The following is an 18,802-nucleotide window of genomic DNA, read 5'->3' on the forward strand; positions in this document are numbered from 1 at the left end:
AAAATCCTGGTCCACACATACGTCTCAGTAACGCTAAATATGTGTTCCCGGTGAGGCTCAATTTGTCTGATTAAATGAACCTTTTGAAAATAACCTTTAAGCAGGTATTAAACATACTTGTCATTAAGTCCACATCTCTTCATTAAAATGTTTTTTTTTGTTTTAATTGGTCTGATGTAATATTCTAATCCTCACAGAAAATAATTGTCGTGATTTCATTAGCTGTAAGTGGAAAAGTCGTCATTAGAAAAATAAAGGCTTGAAAACATCACATTGTGGAATGAATCTATATAATCTATTTTAGTTTTCTTACCCTTTTCAGTATTATTCTAATTTACCGAGATGCACCTGTATGGGGCACTGAAGGGTCTTGGATTAAAAGACATTTAAGAGTTGCTTGTTAAGAATGAACCATCTAGACCTCTCGGGTTATCAGAAATCTGCTTAGGCCTGATTTAGTTTCTATGCTCCTCTGGAATCAACTCCCTGAAAACATGAGTTGTTCAGAAACTTTTAACTCCTTTAAATCCTGACTGAAACGATCACTGTTCACCTGCAGCTTTTCAATTAAAGCAACTGTTTCAGCTATTTGTATTAAATTTGCATTTCACCTTTTTTTTTTATTCCACACGATGCTTGATTTCTTTCCTGTTTTAATCTTTTGCTTCACTCCTGCTCCTCCATTTTCCGGTAAAGCAATCACCTTGTGAGCACGCAGCGCGGCACAGATAAACCCCGCCTCGCCCCGTAATGCTGTTTTTTAGCTGCATTCATTCTGCTTGACAAGGGGCCAACAAAGCCTTACCGGGCTGCAGGACGCTGATGCCAAGCAGGTTGGAGGTGCGGTTGGCTACTCTGCTCCAGCTGTTGTCGTAGTTCCTCCTCCACAGGATGGCGGTGCACTGGTACTTGCCGGCCTCGCGTCGCCCCGCCCGGGTCACAGACAGACGGAAGTTGGTGTTGGAGTGCGAGCGGTCCACGGTGGTGCGGGTGCCCAGCCCGAGCAGCTGTTCGCCCCACTGCAGGGTGCCCTCGCGGGTGAACGTCACCAGGTCCTTGAACTCTCCCTGATCCTCGTCGTCGGCGCGCGCGCCGGCCGGCATGAAGCGCCAGGTGACCGACGTGGGGACTCTGGGGTTGTGGCGAGGCTTGACCAGACAGAGGAGGTCAAAGGAATCCCCGAAGGAGACGGATGGCGTGCGTGACGAGGCTGACACCATGAAGGAGGACTCTGCGCGGTGGGAGAGGAAGAGCACGGGAGGTTAGGATCATACATAGTCCGATGGCCTTTTTATTAGTTTTATTGTTGCTGCTGAGTGCCTCTTATGGAGCAACGCTGGCTTGTGCATGTAATTAAGTCTGCTCTCTGCTGATGCACGGGGGCACAATTTCTTCCTGGAAGCAGGGCTGCTAAAAGGAAACAAAGCGACACAGACAGTATTGACTGAAAGCACATTGACCTATGGCTGAAGAAGCTTTAAATCTTCACAAGTATTTCTCTATATTGTTATAGCATACAAAGCCCCATGCACTGTATGCATGTGTGTGTATAAGTAGCTTTTGTACTCAACTCTGAGGGTGCTTGAAAATAAATGGTGATGTAACAATGGAAACCCGAGGGAGAGATTTCCTCTTAGAGCCAATGCTCAATGTACACGCAGCTCCCTGCCAACTCTAAACTATCCTCATTAAGCAAAAACATTCGCCCGACTCCATGAAGTCAAAGACACGCCTTTGTTTGGGAGCAAGGTAGAGAGAGAAAGAAAAGAAATAGACACATTAATAATAATAATAACAACACCTCTCTACTCTTCCCAGGTTTAAGGATGTTGACGGTGCCTCATTAGTACAAAGTAGACATATGATGAGAAAAAGAGCGGGGCGTTTTTTTTGGTCCCGTCAATGTACTTCTTTGAGACGTCGCAGATTCCTCCATTATGTTCTTGTCAACAGCGCTGTTGTTGCCTTTAGTGTGTCCTCATCCTGTCTCGTCCTCTGACAGCCATCCTCCTCGGTGCCCTTCAGGGCATCTAATCAATGGCTCCCTGTCCAAACTTGGCTGATGCTGCTGGGACGACCGCCTGAAGCTATAATTCCCTAACAGACAATAAGTCTCTGCTCTCGCTCCATCTCTCATCTCGTGACACACTTCTCCCATCCATCTGTCTATCCATCCCCTTCTCTGAATCCCTGTTGTTTGGAGCGCTGTGTCTGCGAGCCTGCTGTATATAATACCGCAGGGCGCACTGCTAGGTTGCATGTAGGCTTCTGCAGTGCTTTGCCTATTGTTTGTGTTCGCAGACTTCCCCACATTTTGTAAGAATACAACCACAAATTCAATGTTTTTAAATAGGATTTTATGTGATACACCAACAAAAAGCAGCGCAAACCTGTAAATAGGAAAGAAATGTATTCATTTTTTTTTTTTTACTTTTTGTTTTATTCAAGAAAAATCTAAAGACTGTGGCACAAATTGTATTCAGCTCCACTGGGTCGAAAACTTGTAAAACCACCTTTTGTTAGTCTGTTAGTCTAGAGGCCGAAATTGTCAGTCTTCATTGCAAATAGTTCATGCTCTGTCAGATTGGTTGGAAAGTGTCTCAAAACATAAATTCTTCATCAGATGTAGGTCTGGCCCGCTCTGACGCATCAGCTTATCTATCTGTTGTAGTTAAGGTTGTATGTTTAGGAATATTGTCCTGCTGGAAGGTGTATCTCCTCCCCAGTCTTAAATCCTCAGCCTGCCTCTAAAAGGTTTTCCTCCAGGTTTACCCTGTATGTAGCTCAGTCCATCCTTCCATCAACTCTAACCAGCATCCCTGTCCTCGTTAAAAAAATAAGTAATCCGTGCAACGTTGCTGCTGCCAACTTGTTTCAGGATCCCAGCAGCATCGTGGTCTCATCTTCCACGTCTTTGCTGTGTGCCCTTCAGGGCTTGTGGTAAACTACAGACAGCTTTTCATGGCTTTCTTTTAATAATGTCTTTTTTTCTGGGGACGCTTCCACAAAGCACCGCTGCCTTGTTGACTAATTCTCCCACCTGAGCTGGGAACCTCTGCAGCTCCTCCAAGGGGACCATTGTTCTCTAAGGTGCCTCTACTGCCTGTCAGCTTTGACTTCATAGTCTTGCCTTTGCCTCACACTCTAATGTTCTGATGAGGAACGTCTGAAGCCTTAATAGAGCAGGTGAGTTTATACAGAGATTAAATGACAGACATTTCACTAATTTGGTGACGGCTGACGACCTTCAGCCTCTTCAATTTTATTTTGGGGTACCAAAGGAAAAGTAAAAAGGATAAATTCTTTCACAAAAATGTTTTTCTAAAATCTTTCCAACTATACAGAGTGTTAGTCTTTTGCATGAAATCCCAATAAAATAGATTGAAAGTTAAAGAGGTAACCTCCAGACTACCTCAGGGACTGTTAAGCAAGTCAGCTGTGGTAAATACTAATAATCTATGCACAGCACCTTCATCTTTGCTCTGACTAAATCTATGCAAAGCCTCCAGAGGGGACACCTCGATTCCCACCAGCAATCAGATGGAGTTCATTAATGAAGGTACAGCAGCCATATATAAAATATGAAGCTATGAAGTCACTGTGACTGGTTCACTTAGAGGACAGGGTTAGCATAACCCAATCTGTGCCGAGACAGGAAACTTTGAGCAAAAGTTTTTATTTTCCTATTTTCAGTAAAAATAAAAATAAATAAAATAAAAAGACCTGAAAGAAGAACGTCTGTACAAGTGCAGAAAACTGGAAGAAAAATCTGAGTTCTGTTTGCTTTGGAGGATTAGGTTCAATAAAGCTGCAGCTGGAGGGGTAAAGTGAGAAAAATGAGGGGCAAAGCAAAAAACACATTGACCGTCACACAACGGCGCACATGCAGAAGATCCTTTGATCAAAAAGCACGGAGGGGAAGGAGAGGACGGCGGAGACGTGGAGGGGTCTAAACCGAAGAACGATGAGCAGCTTTGGACTTCTCCCTCATTTGCATAATGTGTCTCTTGTTCCTCAGACTAAAGTTGTTCTTGTTGCTCCAACTTGACAAATGGCCACTTAAAAACTGACATCCACTCTCCGCAGTGGTGCTGCGTGCTGCTTCTGCGGGGAGCTAATCCCTCCACCGTGCGGGTGTGGGAGCGCCGGGCGCTGTGGCCTGCCAGCTCCAAACTGCTCCGCTCCAGTGGCTCCGACAGCCTGAACCGCGGATGTTAAGCCTAACTAAGCGGCGACAGAGGAGAGTCGCAGACTGTGAAACATATTGCTCCGGCATTCCCGTTCTAATAATTCTGACTAATCCATACGGGTGTACGCTAGTGTGTATAGCTTTATCCTGGGCGTCATGGGAAGAGCTCATGACATGAGGCAGGTAGTGTTGGTGTGTTAGTGTGTCTTTCATATTTGATATTTCCCCTAAACGGCGCAGGAATGAAGCTTGAGGGCAGCATGTGTGTTTTCTGAGCCGTTCACCCGAATCACAAACTACATATCTGTGTTTGATTTGGTGTTGCGGTAGCAATCGTTGTGCTAGTCAGACTGTTTACGCGCCTTATTGACTTCAAGACATTAAAATGCAGACGACGTTGGTGTTACATAAAGCACGGATCCCATTTAACTCCTTAACCCCTATTCTTGGAGCTGCACTTGCGCTCACTCAGAGGGGAAGAAAGCAAACATGCATAAGTGTAATATTTGCCCAGGTGAACATTTCATGGCGCAGTATCTAGTTTGAAGTGTCCCATGTTAAACAGGATCATTGCACTAAATTAAAACATCAAAATTGTTTATTTTCTTCTAGGATTTTGGTTTAAAAAGTGTAGTTCGTGTATTATATAGATTAGTAGGATACAGATTGACATATTTAATGTTTTAATTTCTGTTAATGTTGATTGCTTAAAGCTGATCAAAGTTCAAAATTTAGTTTCTCGGAAAATTTTAAATTTACTGGATAAGAATAACAAATCTTTGCCATAACATTCAGATTTATTCAGAACGTGCATGTAATGTATCAGAGACTTTCATTGTTCATTTATGTAACTTGTAGCATAAGAAATAGAAAAGATGACATTTGGCAACTCAAAATAGTTTACCGTCACAAAAGACAATCTGTAGCCTAGTTTGCCCTTATTCTCAGTTGTTGCTAAGAAGCCAAATAAAGGCAAAAAAAAAAAAAAAAAAGTAAAGGAAATACTAGCTCACATGTTTACATAGTAGGAGCCAGTAAGAAGCAATGGTAGGTAAGCTTTTTAAAGCTCAGCGGGAGACTTTAACCCCTGCCCCGTTTTACGTCGCGGGAATCACGCAGATGTTGGGATTACAGCTTAGACTCACCGACAGTCTTGACCGTGACCGCTTTGCTGGCTGATTGCTCTCCGATCTTCTGCCAGTTTGGCTCCGTTTCAGTGATGTTCTCGACCCACTGGGTAGCTGTGCAGCGGTACTGACCCTCGTCCTCAGGTAAAGCGTTGTAGAGGGACAGGGAGAACACGTCGGCGCGCACCCTCTCCACGCGGATTTCCCCGTAGCCGGAGCGCTCTCTGTAGTTGGCCCCATGGACGACAGTCCCGTCCCGATCCACAGAGGCTATTTCCTGGATTGGTCCAGCCGACTGCTTGTCTGTCCACTGCCAGACGACGGACAGCGGGCTTGTAGCGGAGTGGACCGAGCAGGTTAGCTGGATCCGGTCTCCCTCTAGGACCTCAGAGGAGTTGATGGACAGCGAAACTGTGATGTTGCTCTCTGAATGGGAAGGGAGACAAAAAAGAAAACAAAAAACACACGGAGACAAGAGGTTAAAGATGAGATTAATCAAAGTAATCTGTAGATGCATTCACTGAAACGTTGCACATTTACTGTTTTGTTCATTTGGCAGGAAAGCAATGTTTGGAAAAAAGATACTGAAACTCCTAATACACAAAACTAATTATCTCACACAAGTGCTGCCTAGAAGCCTCCTTGTTAGCAGGTGAAACAATAACTTTTTTCTATAAAAAAAAAAAAAAAAAAAAAAAACACTTCCCAGAAGCTCCATTGGGGTTTACATTTCAGACTTGGCTTGTCAACTCAAGCCAACAACTAGCAGAGACTCATGTTGAAATCACTTTGCACCCTCTTGGCAGATTCCTTGGGGTAAACTAAGGTGCTGAAAGGTATACCGTTCCAGATCGTGTGCATCCTATAGGCTGTTTTTATAGAAGGATCTCTTAAATTTGATTGAATTATCACTTCCCTCTGTTCTGGCCAATCTCTGCGTAGAGTTTACAAAGCAATGTGATTTTCACATTAAACGCAACACAGACGCAGCCATCAAATCCAGCAGATGTGAATAATTGGCATCTATTTTTATGTCTGGTTGCAGTTGTCCTTTCCTTAACTATAAACACAACAGAAGTGATCAGAGATGGTAAAAACACATTTCCTCACTGCAAGCTCCAGGTCCTGACAAAAATCAAGGCAAACCTTAAAACTTTGACAAACCCTAATTGTATCAGGAAGGAGCTGGTTTCAGAATAAATAAGGAATTAGATGTTTTCAACTAAGACTCTGATAGAGGATGGAATAGCTTAAACAAGTGAAGACAAAAAGGCAGACTAAATGGATTATTTGCAAAAACATAAGACACACCTCGCTGGAAGGGATGACTGCTTGTGCATTCTGTGATACCCTTTTTTTTGTTTAGTTTTGTTTGTTTTTGTGTAAAACCAGCAGAAGAGAAGATTGCTTTTACCTTCTTGTTCTTCCCTTTTGCCAAAATCATCACCAGGTCACAGCAGACCACATTTATTCTGAGTGTCACAAGCAGCTCTGGTCTTTGCGAGTGCAATGCTTTTCCCCCTGGCTGTTATTTCCAAATAGCTAAATAAATCTAAGTAGAATTACCCTAAATGCATGAATAACGCCTCAATTAAATGTGGGGAAACTATGTCAGGGCAGATCTTCCTTTGCATGAAGTTTGAGAATTAAACTATGAACATGTTATGGTGGCTTGCATGGCTTTGTGAGTTTACTTTTCTCTTTTATTCAATCAGTTTATGTCAATCTGCTGCATCTCTCTACAATCCATTATAAAAAAAAAAAAAAAAAAAAAAAAAACATACAACACTTGACATTTTGAACACTGACTGGCATTTATGTATGCATCGTCAGGGGCACCAAAAACAATAAACCCCTGTTTAAGCTCAAGGCCGGAGCTGTTCGAAAACAATGAGGACCAACAGCTTGCATTCAATCTTCGCAGCGCAAATACAGCAGCAACAACAATCTTTAATGTAGATTTGTTAACAGAGCGCATAAAACCTTAGCAGAAAGGGTTTGTGTGCGGCAGAGGAACAAGTGATGGCAAACCTGTGTTTGTGTCTACTTGGAAGTGTATCAAAGTGGCAGAGAGACAGGTGTGAGGGGAAGATGGGGAAACCGCCAAAAGCAGAAAATCATTTTGTTGCTGGTCATTTTATAGTATCCGACTTTCAAAATGCATTATTCACAGGCAAATGCTGCAAAGCCTGGAATAAGTTGGCCTAAAAGCTCCTTTTCTCCCTCTTCTATGAAACTTTTATTTTCTTATCTAGGCAGACTTGTATGTAACAGAATTTAAGACAGATTCATGTAAAATGAGTGATTTAGGTAATGGTAATAGAAAACAAACAGCCATGAGATGTTGAGAGTCTTATCAATCCCCATCATGAGGCTGCTGCAGCCATGCCTCGCTGTAGAGGAAGTAGGAAGAGATACAACTTTAGGATAAGCTGACAGAAGTGGATGCCCTTTACTGAACAGTAGCTTTTGTCTGTTTCAGGCCAGAGAACGAATGTCAATCTTTTTTTTTCTAATTTTCTTCAATTTCTTCGCTGACCAATGGGCGTAAGAGGGCCTTTAATCCTTTAAAGTGTTCAGGAGTTTTCTGAATGGGTTCTTCGAATGGTCTGTGGTTATCCACATTTTTCACCGAATACATTTTGACTTGTCACACTTCAGAAAGCACAGCCAGTGTTCCCGATGCCGCAGCTTCATGACGTTTCTGCTGGCCCCAAAGCCTTTATAAACGGTACTGGAAAATGTCTTTCATGACAAAAAAAGAGCAATACCTTAAAAAATATTGGAACATATATTATGTTCGTAGAATAAAAAAAAACTGTAAGCTTCCTGTTTTTACGTGGCATAAAGACTTTTCTGAGAGCTTTTACAGCTGTCCATGTAAGACAATGCTGCACAAAATGCAGCTAAAACACTAATAATAAAAACACTATAATAAATAATATAATGTATAACGCTATGCTTTAAGGTTATAATGCAAGAGAACAACTCTTGTGTAGGTTGCCTTCACAATATTACAGAAAACACATTGGATTGTACTTCATTACTACCTGAAAATCATCAACAACTCACATCAAAACAGTCAGTACAAATGCCAGCATAAGCCTACCAGTTCAGCAAACCTTGTCAGCTGGTTTAGAAACAAAAGTATGGCCTGCAACACTTTTATTGGTAAAAAAACAACTTCACAGTCAAGAAAAACGAGAAAACGAGACACAGCAACATTTAGAATGGTATTGCTGATCGAGTTAAATAAGACCAAGCCGCAATACGGATGAACTGAATAAAGAAGGTCCTTATTTTACTACACTTTAAAGACTGTGAGCTTTCCAAGCCTATTCATAGAAAAGATGTTACTGGACTGCAGTGGAGCAGTCCAACTGGGCTTTTTCAGAACTAGGTCTTGCTCTCTTGGTTTAAATTTTATATGGCATGCTGCACTCCACATTTCCCTTTGTTAACATGGAGTTTTGTTGATGCTAGAAAATTGGTCTGCATGGCTACATTATTATCCTGTTACACAATGGAAAGGAATAACTAATCTAGACGACAAATCAGGCACGAATTGAAAAGTTCACGGTGAACACAAAAAGACATTAAAAACATCGATAATATTTGCCTGTCACCAAAAGCAAAACAAAAACATAACAGTGCCTGAGGCCACAACCGATAAAAGCGCTGCGTGTTTTCTTAGGTGGGCAACAGAACCACGGAAACGCGTGGCTCGTGTCCGTTAGCATCCTCGTCGGTGCGCACGGAGGCGGCCGTGTTGTACTAACCGGCCGCGGGCTTCACGTAGGGACGGCTTTGAACGTGTGTGTGCGCGTGTGTGTGTGTGTAAGGGTTGAGTCTCTTTCTGAATCCTGTGAAGCTTCTACACCGAGTCCAGATACGCACGGGAAAGAAGGCTCAGATCACAGGGCTCAGTGGCACTTCAGAGTGAAGGGATAAAAGTCTTCTTTTCAGCTCTAGTTTTCTTTTTCTTTTTTCTGTTCCTGCTTTGCCGACGCTCACGTCACTTCTCTGTCCATCAAACATCACGTACCTCTGGCTGACGCGTAACATCTCATCCCCCTGTGAGGAATTGCTTCAGTCTCGTCAGGGTTTCTCAGTTTTTTGCCTCCCCTTAGGCCAAGCTCTTCCTCGTGCGTCTTCTACGCTCCCCGTTCCTCCTAATAAGCATGAGCCCTTGCTGAAAATGGAATAAGATTGCTTCTTGTTTCTATCGCACTCTAATGGATAAAGGGAAACCCTTTTATCTTTCCCTTTCCCTCCGTCTTTTAATTTTAACAGCTTAACAGTTTTTTTTTTTCCACAGCTGCATTACTGTATTACTTTTCCACACAGATTTATAAAGTAGCATGTGAAATGTGGACATCATTTGCATCCGATTATCAAGCGTCCACCCTTGTGTTCCTTTAACTTTTTACGAGTACTTCAGTAAATAACAGAGTACAACTATAGTGACACATTTCAAAACTGTGATAAAACAAGCAGCTAAACCATCCGTTGGCACTGTGTGCATTTCATTTCCAGGTTGGATAAAGAAAGGAAGTCCCCTCAAGTCGTAATTCCAAGCGGAAAAGCTGGAGATTTTTCAGCAGGATCCGCCTCAAAATCCAGTCCTGCTGCCCTATATTTAAAACTTAGTGAAAGTTGCAGCGATATACTGTTAATTCCCACTTTTCCCAGATTGCTTTTCATAAAAAACCCGTTCACACACGCCTACTGTGGTACATTTACGTTCAGAGTGACACTACTCCTTTAGTCTTTGAATGCACAAAATGGAAAGTAATCTCTGTTATAAGCTTGTACAGCTAATAGGTAGTGTGCGGCTGAGCAAAGTAATGAGTAATGAGCGTATCGTTGGAGCTTTCCTAATCGCAACTGGAACGTGGTTAAACTGGGTTTGGAGTCTGTTCCAGATTCACATACTTCACAGGTCCTCATTTACCTCGAGAAGCGAATATGTAGCCACCAGCATTTGTTTTTCATTCACGGTTGTCTGCTGCTGTATAAACTTGGGAGTTTTTTCCAAATATTATTCACTGCACTTCTTTCTCTGAGTAGTTGATATTTAAAACAGATCCCCTTTTTCCGCCTGAGCAATGTGCGTTATTAGCGCTGCGTCATATTAATTAGCTTTAAATGTAACTTGTATATATACCTGATACCAAAACGTCTTCTGTGCCACAGTTTGAGCGGATAGACTAATAGTGCCCAAACCTTTTATTACAAGCTAATAGCTTATCACTGAGAACAGCGAGTAGCATCACCTGCTGGTTTTCCGAACCCGTGACTAAATGTAGTTAAATTAGGTTCGATGTTGCTGCCAGATCCATGTTCCGTCTTCAAATGTAAATAAGCATCCACCAGCTGCTCTTGCTTTACTATTGTGCGCAGCCAGCCGTACTTGCACTTGTTTCTCATCTTTTACATTTTGGAATTCCTCTTTAAAGTTTGCGTTTGAGATGCCTCTGTAACCTCTGCTGGCCACAACGGCGTGTTTTCTCGTCGTTTCCACCAATTTCAAACCTCGCTGTTCTAGCAGTGTGAAACGCATTCACTTTGGCGGGTGAACTCACTCTTGCTTTCCCTTTGCAAATGTAAACTCATCCATCAGCTCTGATTTATCAGAGGTGTTTACAGCTGTTTTTTCCCGTGCTGTCACCTCGCTCTCCCTCTCGCTCATCAGTTGTAACCCCTGCCGCAGCCTATTACTAGTTTGACACCTATTACACCAATTAGAGGGACGAGGCAGATGCCAAATTGTGCACGGGTTAGATAAATCGATTTATTAAAGAAGACGGGGTTTTTTTTTTTTTTTTTTGTGAAAAAGAAAGATGCTCCCCCAAAAGCCGTGGTTATTATCCTGGGTAAGCACGAAAAACATCCTTTATAGGACATTAGCGTGAAAAGCTAACCTTTTCTCGCTCAGAGATCCCCTTGGGAACCACACCATTGTTTTATTTTATTTAATTCGTTTATTTTTACTAATTTACCAGTCGGTGCGGCAGCCAAAGTAAGGTAACACTGGCTGTTTTGTGGGAGATACCGCTCAGTCTTTATTATACTTGTATAGCAGCTGGCTCCTTACTCCCTTTTCCCGGTCCTCAGGGAGATGGAAGCAGAGTAATAAAAGAAGAAGGTAGCATATTCCCCCAGCAAGATTAAGAGAAGGAAAAGTCTCAGGGGCAGCTAACAGAATCGTGACCAAAGTTTTAAAGGTTTGACTGTACCTTTAAATCAGTCAGCTGCAACCCTGACACAACCCCACTGGGCATCCCTGCTTGAGCCAGCTGAAGAGGTCTGCTCCAGCAGAACGCGTTAATTTAGCCAGGGGAACCACTTACATGGCCCCTCGAGAGGCCGATGCCTTTGCCTGCCTCTTTTCTTTTTCCATACTTTCATTTCATGGCTGTTAGCTCTTTTTTTTTTGTTCCAGACTCTACTGCTCTCCATTATCCGCCTATAGTGTTACTCCCCTCCCACAAAGCAAAGCAAATGGGGAAGGACCACAGAGCTGCATTACCGAGCCTTAAAAATCCACTCAAGAAAACACATCAGAAATAAAAGCAGCATTATCCTCACACTCAAGGCTGAGGGGAGAGAATGTGAAAAAAAAAAAAAAAAACGTCTGTACGTCCATTTTGAGAGGAGAGAGGGGCCTCGTGTAGCGGATTCATGACTTACTGAGTGGCTGAACTGTGATCTGGACGTTACGCGAGCGCTTGCTGCGGTCGATGAAGTCCCCCGTCGGCGTCTTCTCCCTCTCCGTAACGCGACAGATGTACTTCCCGGTGTCTTTGGGGCTCAAGCGCTGCAGCTTGAGCAGGTACACGTTGGGACTCTCTTTGCGCACGGTCATGAGTCCGGCTGCCTCGCGGGCCACATACTCAGAGCCCAGGACAGGCACGGCACTGGGGCCCACCACGGCCACGGATGAGCTGCTGAAGACCCACGACACCGAAAAGAAGCGCTCCGGGACGTTCTGCGCCTCTATGGTGCAGCGAAGCTCCAGCGGCTCACCGGCCATGAAGGACCGCCGCTCCGTGCTCACCTGGATGCTGAAGTCTCGATCTGAACGGAAGAGAGGGAGTGTGAGAGGCGACAGTCAGTAAAAGCCAATTATGCACTTAAATCTAATAAAGCGGCAACGATTGTAGGTGTGGGGAAACTCCTTTCGCTGACATTCAAAACAATTTGTTTCTGATGTCTAAAGCTGGATACGTATTTTATAATGGGCAGTAGCTGAACAGAACAGCTAAGGGCAGGAACAAAAGAGGGGGCGTGGTGCAAACAGCGTTATTTAGAGTGGAAGAGAAAATAAACTGAGGAAGGTGGAGGTCATTCAGCACACTGCTCTGAAAAGAACAAAACAAACACATCTTTACAACCATTTGCTATACTTCACAACCAGAATTGAAAAATAAACATGTCTAGTTAGCTTGCTGTTTTGCTCCATCCTCCTACGCAGTCCAAGAGAACAATCCCACTTTACACTGACATGTCCAAAACTTCGGCGCGGCTAAATTAGGCTTGTTGGTAGTTTTGTTTTTGTTTCTGTGTCGCTGACCGTCTGCTCGGTTTAATTTGTTATGATGGTTTCCAGCTGATCAGCTTGCATCCAGCTGACATCGGAGCCCTGGATTTTTTTTTTTTGTTATAAACAAGGTTACAGAAAAACACATTCGTGTGGACAGTTTCAAAGACATAATAGGAGTGAAGGGCATTTGTTCACTTACATGTAAAAAGAACGCGGCAGCTAGAGCCCATCTAATGAATGACCAAATTGACAGTGTCTGAACAAAAGGCATCAGGCAACTGAGCGATAGTAAGTGATGCCTACTATGAGTGCAGAGCATTAGTCATAAATAAACACCTAATTTTATATGTAACGCTGATGTTTCCTATTGATAGCAACATGCTAATGCCATCATGTTTGCGTACGCAAGCATTTTTTAAACTAAAGTCCTGCTTACTGTACGTTACATTTTCCAAATGCTGGTTCAGGATTCCTATATGCATTAAAGCTTAAAGCCAAAGACTTTTTTTTGTCTAACTAAGCAACAAAACTTCCTGGGTGCTAAGCACAAAGTTTGAGCCCATATCAGAATATCTAATCAGGACTTTTTTTTCCACTTATCTTTGTTATCACTTAGTTTTCTGAATAAAAAGTGGTTGTGATTGTCAAGTTTTGAACCTATTCTTTTGTCTTGGCAGTGTGAACAGTATTATGAATATTTTATAAATGCGGCGCCATTTCCAAGAACCAGTGTAGTTTTTTTCTGGGCTATTTTTTTTTTTTATTGAATTGAATTCAGTTTATTTATATTGCGCTAACTCACAACACATGCTATTCCAACATCTCAAGGCACTTAACAAAATCAATTGAATCAAATCATCTGGAGTGATTGGTTAAAAAGTTTTCTATTTAAGGAAACCCAGCAAATGTACTGATGGGCAACAGTGGACAGCTGGTTGCATTGTGTCCTTAACTTTCCTCATACTGACCATGCATGTAGCGACAGTGGAGAGGAAAACTCCACTTTTAACCGAAACAACCCTCCAACCCTGTGAAGGGCCGTTTGTCACAACGGAGCAGGGGTTTGAGAAGAAAGATCACTGATCTAGTAGCACTTTTTATCTGAGAGAAAAGTAGAAACGTAATAGCAGTACTAGTGCTATTAGTGACGTAGATAAGCTCTGAGCCATTTTTTAGGTCCATTGGAGGGGAAAAAACACATACAGTTACCACTCTCCATGGCCAGTGCATCTACCAGGGTAAAAACAGATCACCTGGGAAGAAATTTAGACCAGAAAACAGCCTTGGTATAAGGTTTTACATTACCCTGAATCTATGAGGTGGAGATTTGTGGAGGATTGGTGTTATGCACTTTCAGGCTTGACTGAATGTTCTCTGCAGTATGTTTTAGTCATCCCATTTTGAACTCTTCCATGCTTTGTTTCAATGATTGATAACAGGCTTCTGCTTTTCGCTGTCTTTAAGGACAATAATAATTTAGGGTTTTACCTATTTATGGTTAAAAGCCCTAAGGTGTTTTGTTTCACCTTAGAAGATGTAAACAACCACAACCCTTACCCCCCCCAAGAGGAGTTGTTAACGTCAACTGAGGTAAATTATGTGAAACAATCAAAAAAAGGGGAAAACCAAGGGTTTGGGAGGTGACTATGTTCTCGGGTATAAAGGTAGAGGACAGAATAATGGAAACATGCATTCTGCTGGTGTTTTATTATTTTACATTTTATTGTTATAATTTCACTATTGTGGTGCTTTGATAATACGCATTCAATAGGATGTATCTGCCCTGACTCCAGCGTCTCCAATGCAGGTAATCATCAAGAGGACACCTGATAAAAGTCCCCAATATAATCTCTAAGTTAGTGCCTCTAACCGCCAACTTAAAGTTAACTTAGTAAAGTAAAGAAAATTTTCAACTTTTCACTCAAGTTGCAAAATGAATATAAAAAATAATTGGACAAAACATTGAAGAGGCTACTAAATAGTAATAGGCACGAGATGCTAATTTGTTTAGACAATAACACACATGTAACATTCCTCTCATTGATTTATAGCTTTTTATAAAATTCAGGTCTACTAATGCCAGCATAGACATTATTTATTGTAACAGATCTATTTGTTTCTTTTTTCCCCACTATTGTTTTCTCCCCATTTAAGGTCTTGGAAAAAAACGGGCTAAACTGACAGTGTTAGAGCGCATACTTAGCTGTCTCTTTGAGCTGACCCTGGAACTCTCTGCATGATGAAACGGGTAGCAGCAGCATCAAATATGCATACACATAATGCAACAGCAAAGAGGAGAAAAGCCAATGGCTTCAAAAACAGATAATGTGGTGCCATGAGGTCAGCAAAATATTTTACTGGGATATTTGACTTGGATCCATGCCATCGATTGACCCAAATCTGCTCACCCCTATGCAAAGTGCTCCAACAGTAGGATGAAGTTACAGCAATATGACAGCACAGGGAGCAGTTCAGGTGATGTATTTCACGTCACAGAGATGTTGATGTTTAGAAAACGATAAAGAAAAAGGAAGTACGGTAAGTAGAAAAGTAAAAAAAAAAAGAAAAGAGGAAAGCTTGTATTTAACATGGTTTCAGAGCAGTAAAGAAGGGAGGGTGAGAGTCGGGGAGAGATAAAGTGAAAGATGCATTAGGATTCTGTCTGTTACTTCTCTCCCTGATGGCGGCTGTGGGTGATTAGCTAGTGATGAGGCTGTCTTGAGATCCACTCCATCTTTTATAATAGAAGCCTAATGGAGGAGCTGCTGTCTCCCCAGTCTATGTCTTATCGCACACGCTCTGTCAAATATCCCCTTAAAACAGGTGAAACATAAAACAGGCAACTTTAGCCTAAAGGCATGCAAGCTGCACCCTCACACTGCAATAGGCACAGGAAAACAAGTGGAAAGGAAATACACACACACACACACACATGCCGAAGTTTAGGCACTCAGATACAAAGCTGTATGCCACCGAGCAGCTGCTTATTCTCTTTGTCGAGCAACAATAACGGCATCAATTATAGATTACAGGAAAGACAGAGTGACAAGGAGTGTTGAGGGTTGAGCTTTTCATTGCTTTTTGTCTCCTCCCCGAAGAAGCACGAGCTGATCTGAAACTTGCTTTATGGAACATCTCAGTTCAACCCCTCGCTCTCATACATGTTGTCCTATCTGGGGCAACCATCAAGTTGCATCGGGGCCACAGCGGCTCGGCGCTTAATGGACATAGGCGAAAACGATTTGCACTTCGAAGGGATTTGCCGGCATGAGGCACTCACCAAACCAAAAAGGCAAAGCAGTTCATCATCCGAGTCTCCGACCTTTTCTCAGAAGCACATAGAGTCTCGTCATGTGCATGGAATACATTACAGTGGGCTTGGAGTGCCTGATTACATCTATGCATGTGTGAAAAGTTATAAAGCAGCCTTTGTTACATGTCCTTCTGGTGTATGCAGATATTGACGGCCTTATTAGATGATTATCTAATGAGTCAAACTCCAGTGCCAACCACGCAAGCACATTCTTTGGGCCTCTTCAGTTTTTCAGAATTCCACCAAAGACAAAAACCTGTTTAAGTCATCTCAGCCTCTTGAGCTGCCAACATCCTGTGACAGTGTACAGTATGTCTCTTTGATAGGGCTGTAATCATAGAACCTTATAGGATCATGGCCAGAGCTCTATGTCACAGTAAGGTATGATGTTGCTCTCCTTTAACTTACCTCCTACTTCCCCTTATAAGGGTTTCCGTATTACTAAAACCAATTTATTTAATTGAGATATCAACGTGCTGCATGGCGGAGCAGTTGATAGTGCTGTTGCGTTGAAATCCTGGCCCAGGCCTTTCTGTTTGGGGTCTGCAGATGGGATTTCTCCTTGGGTATGTTTGGTTGTTGTATTGGAAGTGCTCCTTGGAAGTTATCCAAGGAGCACTTCACCTGTCACCCACTGTCCGCTGGAGTTCAATAGCGGCACCGTGGCCCATGCGACGTTAAGTAGGCACAGAAAATGGATGGAGTGACGATTGGGATGTTAAATCGCAGACAACACCCAACCTGGCGGACCAAAATAACATTTTAGTCCAAAACCCACCAGGAGAGGGATTCCAGTCCTCGAGGTCTGGTTTTCCTGCAACTTTTATATGTGTCCTTGGTCCAACACACCTGAGTCTAACAATCAGGTCATGAACAGGACTCTGGAGACCTTGACTACATGTTGAGGAGCTATTTCAGCCATTTGAGTCAGGTGTGTTGGACCAGGGACACATCTAAAAGCTGCAGGACACCGGCACTCGAGGAGAATTGAAGACCCCTGCACTAGGCGCGCAGGAAGCCTGAGACGTTCAACAGCAGTTGTTTTTGGTGCATAACACTTGTCAGGTGTCCTAAGTTCAAAAACGCCAACTTGTGGACAAGCACAAAACTGAAAGTAAAGATTTCAGTAAAGATTAACTAAAATAAGTAAATGTGAGCTAGACAGACTGCACCTTATGTAACGCAGCTGACAATACACCATTACAATTTCTCAAGACTAACCCCCACCACTGCAACCTTAATCCTCACATAAACCACATCAAAACAGGTCGGTTCTTGTAAAAAGGCTCAGAAAACTGGAACCTTTCCCATTCCAGTAACACCATTAGCCTTCCAACTCGTTCTAATTCCCATTTTTCTTCTCATTACTTAGTAACTTTCTACAGATTTGGTGACGAGTATGATATCTTATCAAATCTTACATGAATATACTACCATACTATAATATTAATATACAGTATAACTGATTTAAAGCACAAGAAAAACAACAAAGAATCATTTGGGGTTCTGAACCCTGGGCCATGTGCTGCCTGGGGACGTTGTTTATGTATAACACACACGTCTCCCGTGTCAAACACCCACACTGTTTGGAGACATTCAAATTTATTCTCGGATTTGGTTGTAATGTTGCCCATCAAACAGACACAAATACAAAAGTGGGGAGTCTGTGGAGGTTCAGTTAAGCCCTTTTTAGTAAGCTAATGAGCTTAGCGTGAGATACTGATCAGCAATCAGAGGAACCCGGCCCACATGCAGGCGTCTGTGTCTATCAAAAGGACAGAGGGGATCTAGACCGATCTGATTAGCCATTTTTCTCTTTGGTTCCCACAGAAATGCGTCTTTTCAAAGTGTGAATGAGAATCAGAAAGCAGAGAGGGCAGAACTGTTTACTGATTGGAGTTGGTGGTTCAATGCCCAGCTCCTTATATCTGTCTGTCAGATTTTTTTTGGGCAAAACACTGAACCACAAGTTGTTTCCGTACACAGCAGCTGCATGGCATTTCCATTCATGGTCACATTCTCTTATAATGCAAAGTAAAAGACCAAATATTCGTTTTTTATTTTTATTTTTTTTACATTAAAAGGCCAAGAAACAAATGAAATATGAAAGGCCTCATCCGTTAACCCATTGAGGCTACAATCATATTGCAGTTATTGTGCGGTTTATGAGCATCTTATTACATATACAAAGCAGTAAAACAGCTATTTCATGCATATACCTCTTGAGTAAAATGGTTCCAACTCAAGCACAACTTCTAACCCTAAAACAGCTTGGATAGTGCCCAATCAAACTGGCCCAGTCAGGAAAAAGATTGTTTTGTTGTGTTTAGAGCCCCATTAAAGCGAGGTTTCTAACATGGGTTTAACTCCCTCACTAACTGTCTTAGCTGTGTGACCTTGTTAATTCTAATGGTGGTTTAAAAAGTAAATGCTACACATGCCTTGACATTAATGCACATATTTCAGAATGGATCCTCTGAGGTAGCAGGTCTGTAGCAAATGTCAATCTCAAAACGTTCAGGCACATAACCGATAGTATTTCATTTCAACAGTATAAATGTCCAGTTGCAGCAGACTGCACAGACTTTTTGAGATGCCCTCTCCAAAAGAGTAGCATGACCCAGGCC

At 42.4% G+C, this 18,802-nt stretch overlaps 1 protein-coding gene across 1 annotated transcript in view; it reads right to left on the reverse strand.

Moving 5' to 3' along the window:
* igsf3 (immunoglobulin superfamily, member 3) overlaps positions 1 to 18,802 on the reverse strand; it is a gene marked incomplete at its 5' end in the record, with an annotated part of 98,908 nt that overhangs the window by 35,341 nt on the left and 44,765 nt on the right. Inside the window, 3 exon segments of the mRNA XM_036139215.1 lie at positions 806 to 1,231; positions 5,335 to 5,742; positions 12,010 to 12,396. Coding sequence (XP_035995108.1) covers positions 806 to 1,231; positions 5,335 to 5,742; positions 12,010 to 12,396 — 1,221 coding nt within the window.

This window comes from Fundulus heteroclitus, chromosome 7 (genome assembly GCF_011125445.2).
Source record: "Fundulus heteroclitus isolate FHET01 chromosome 7, MU-UCD_Fhet_4.1, whole genome shotgun sequence".
Taxonomy (NCBI): Eukaryota; Metazoa; Chordata; class Actinopteri; order Cyprinodontiformes; family Fundulidae; genus Fundulus; species Fundulus heteroclitus.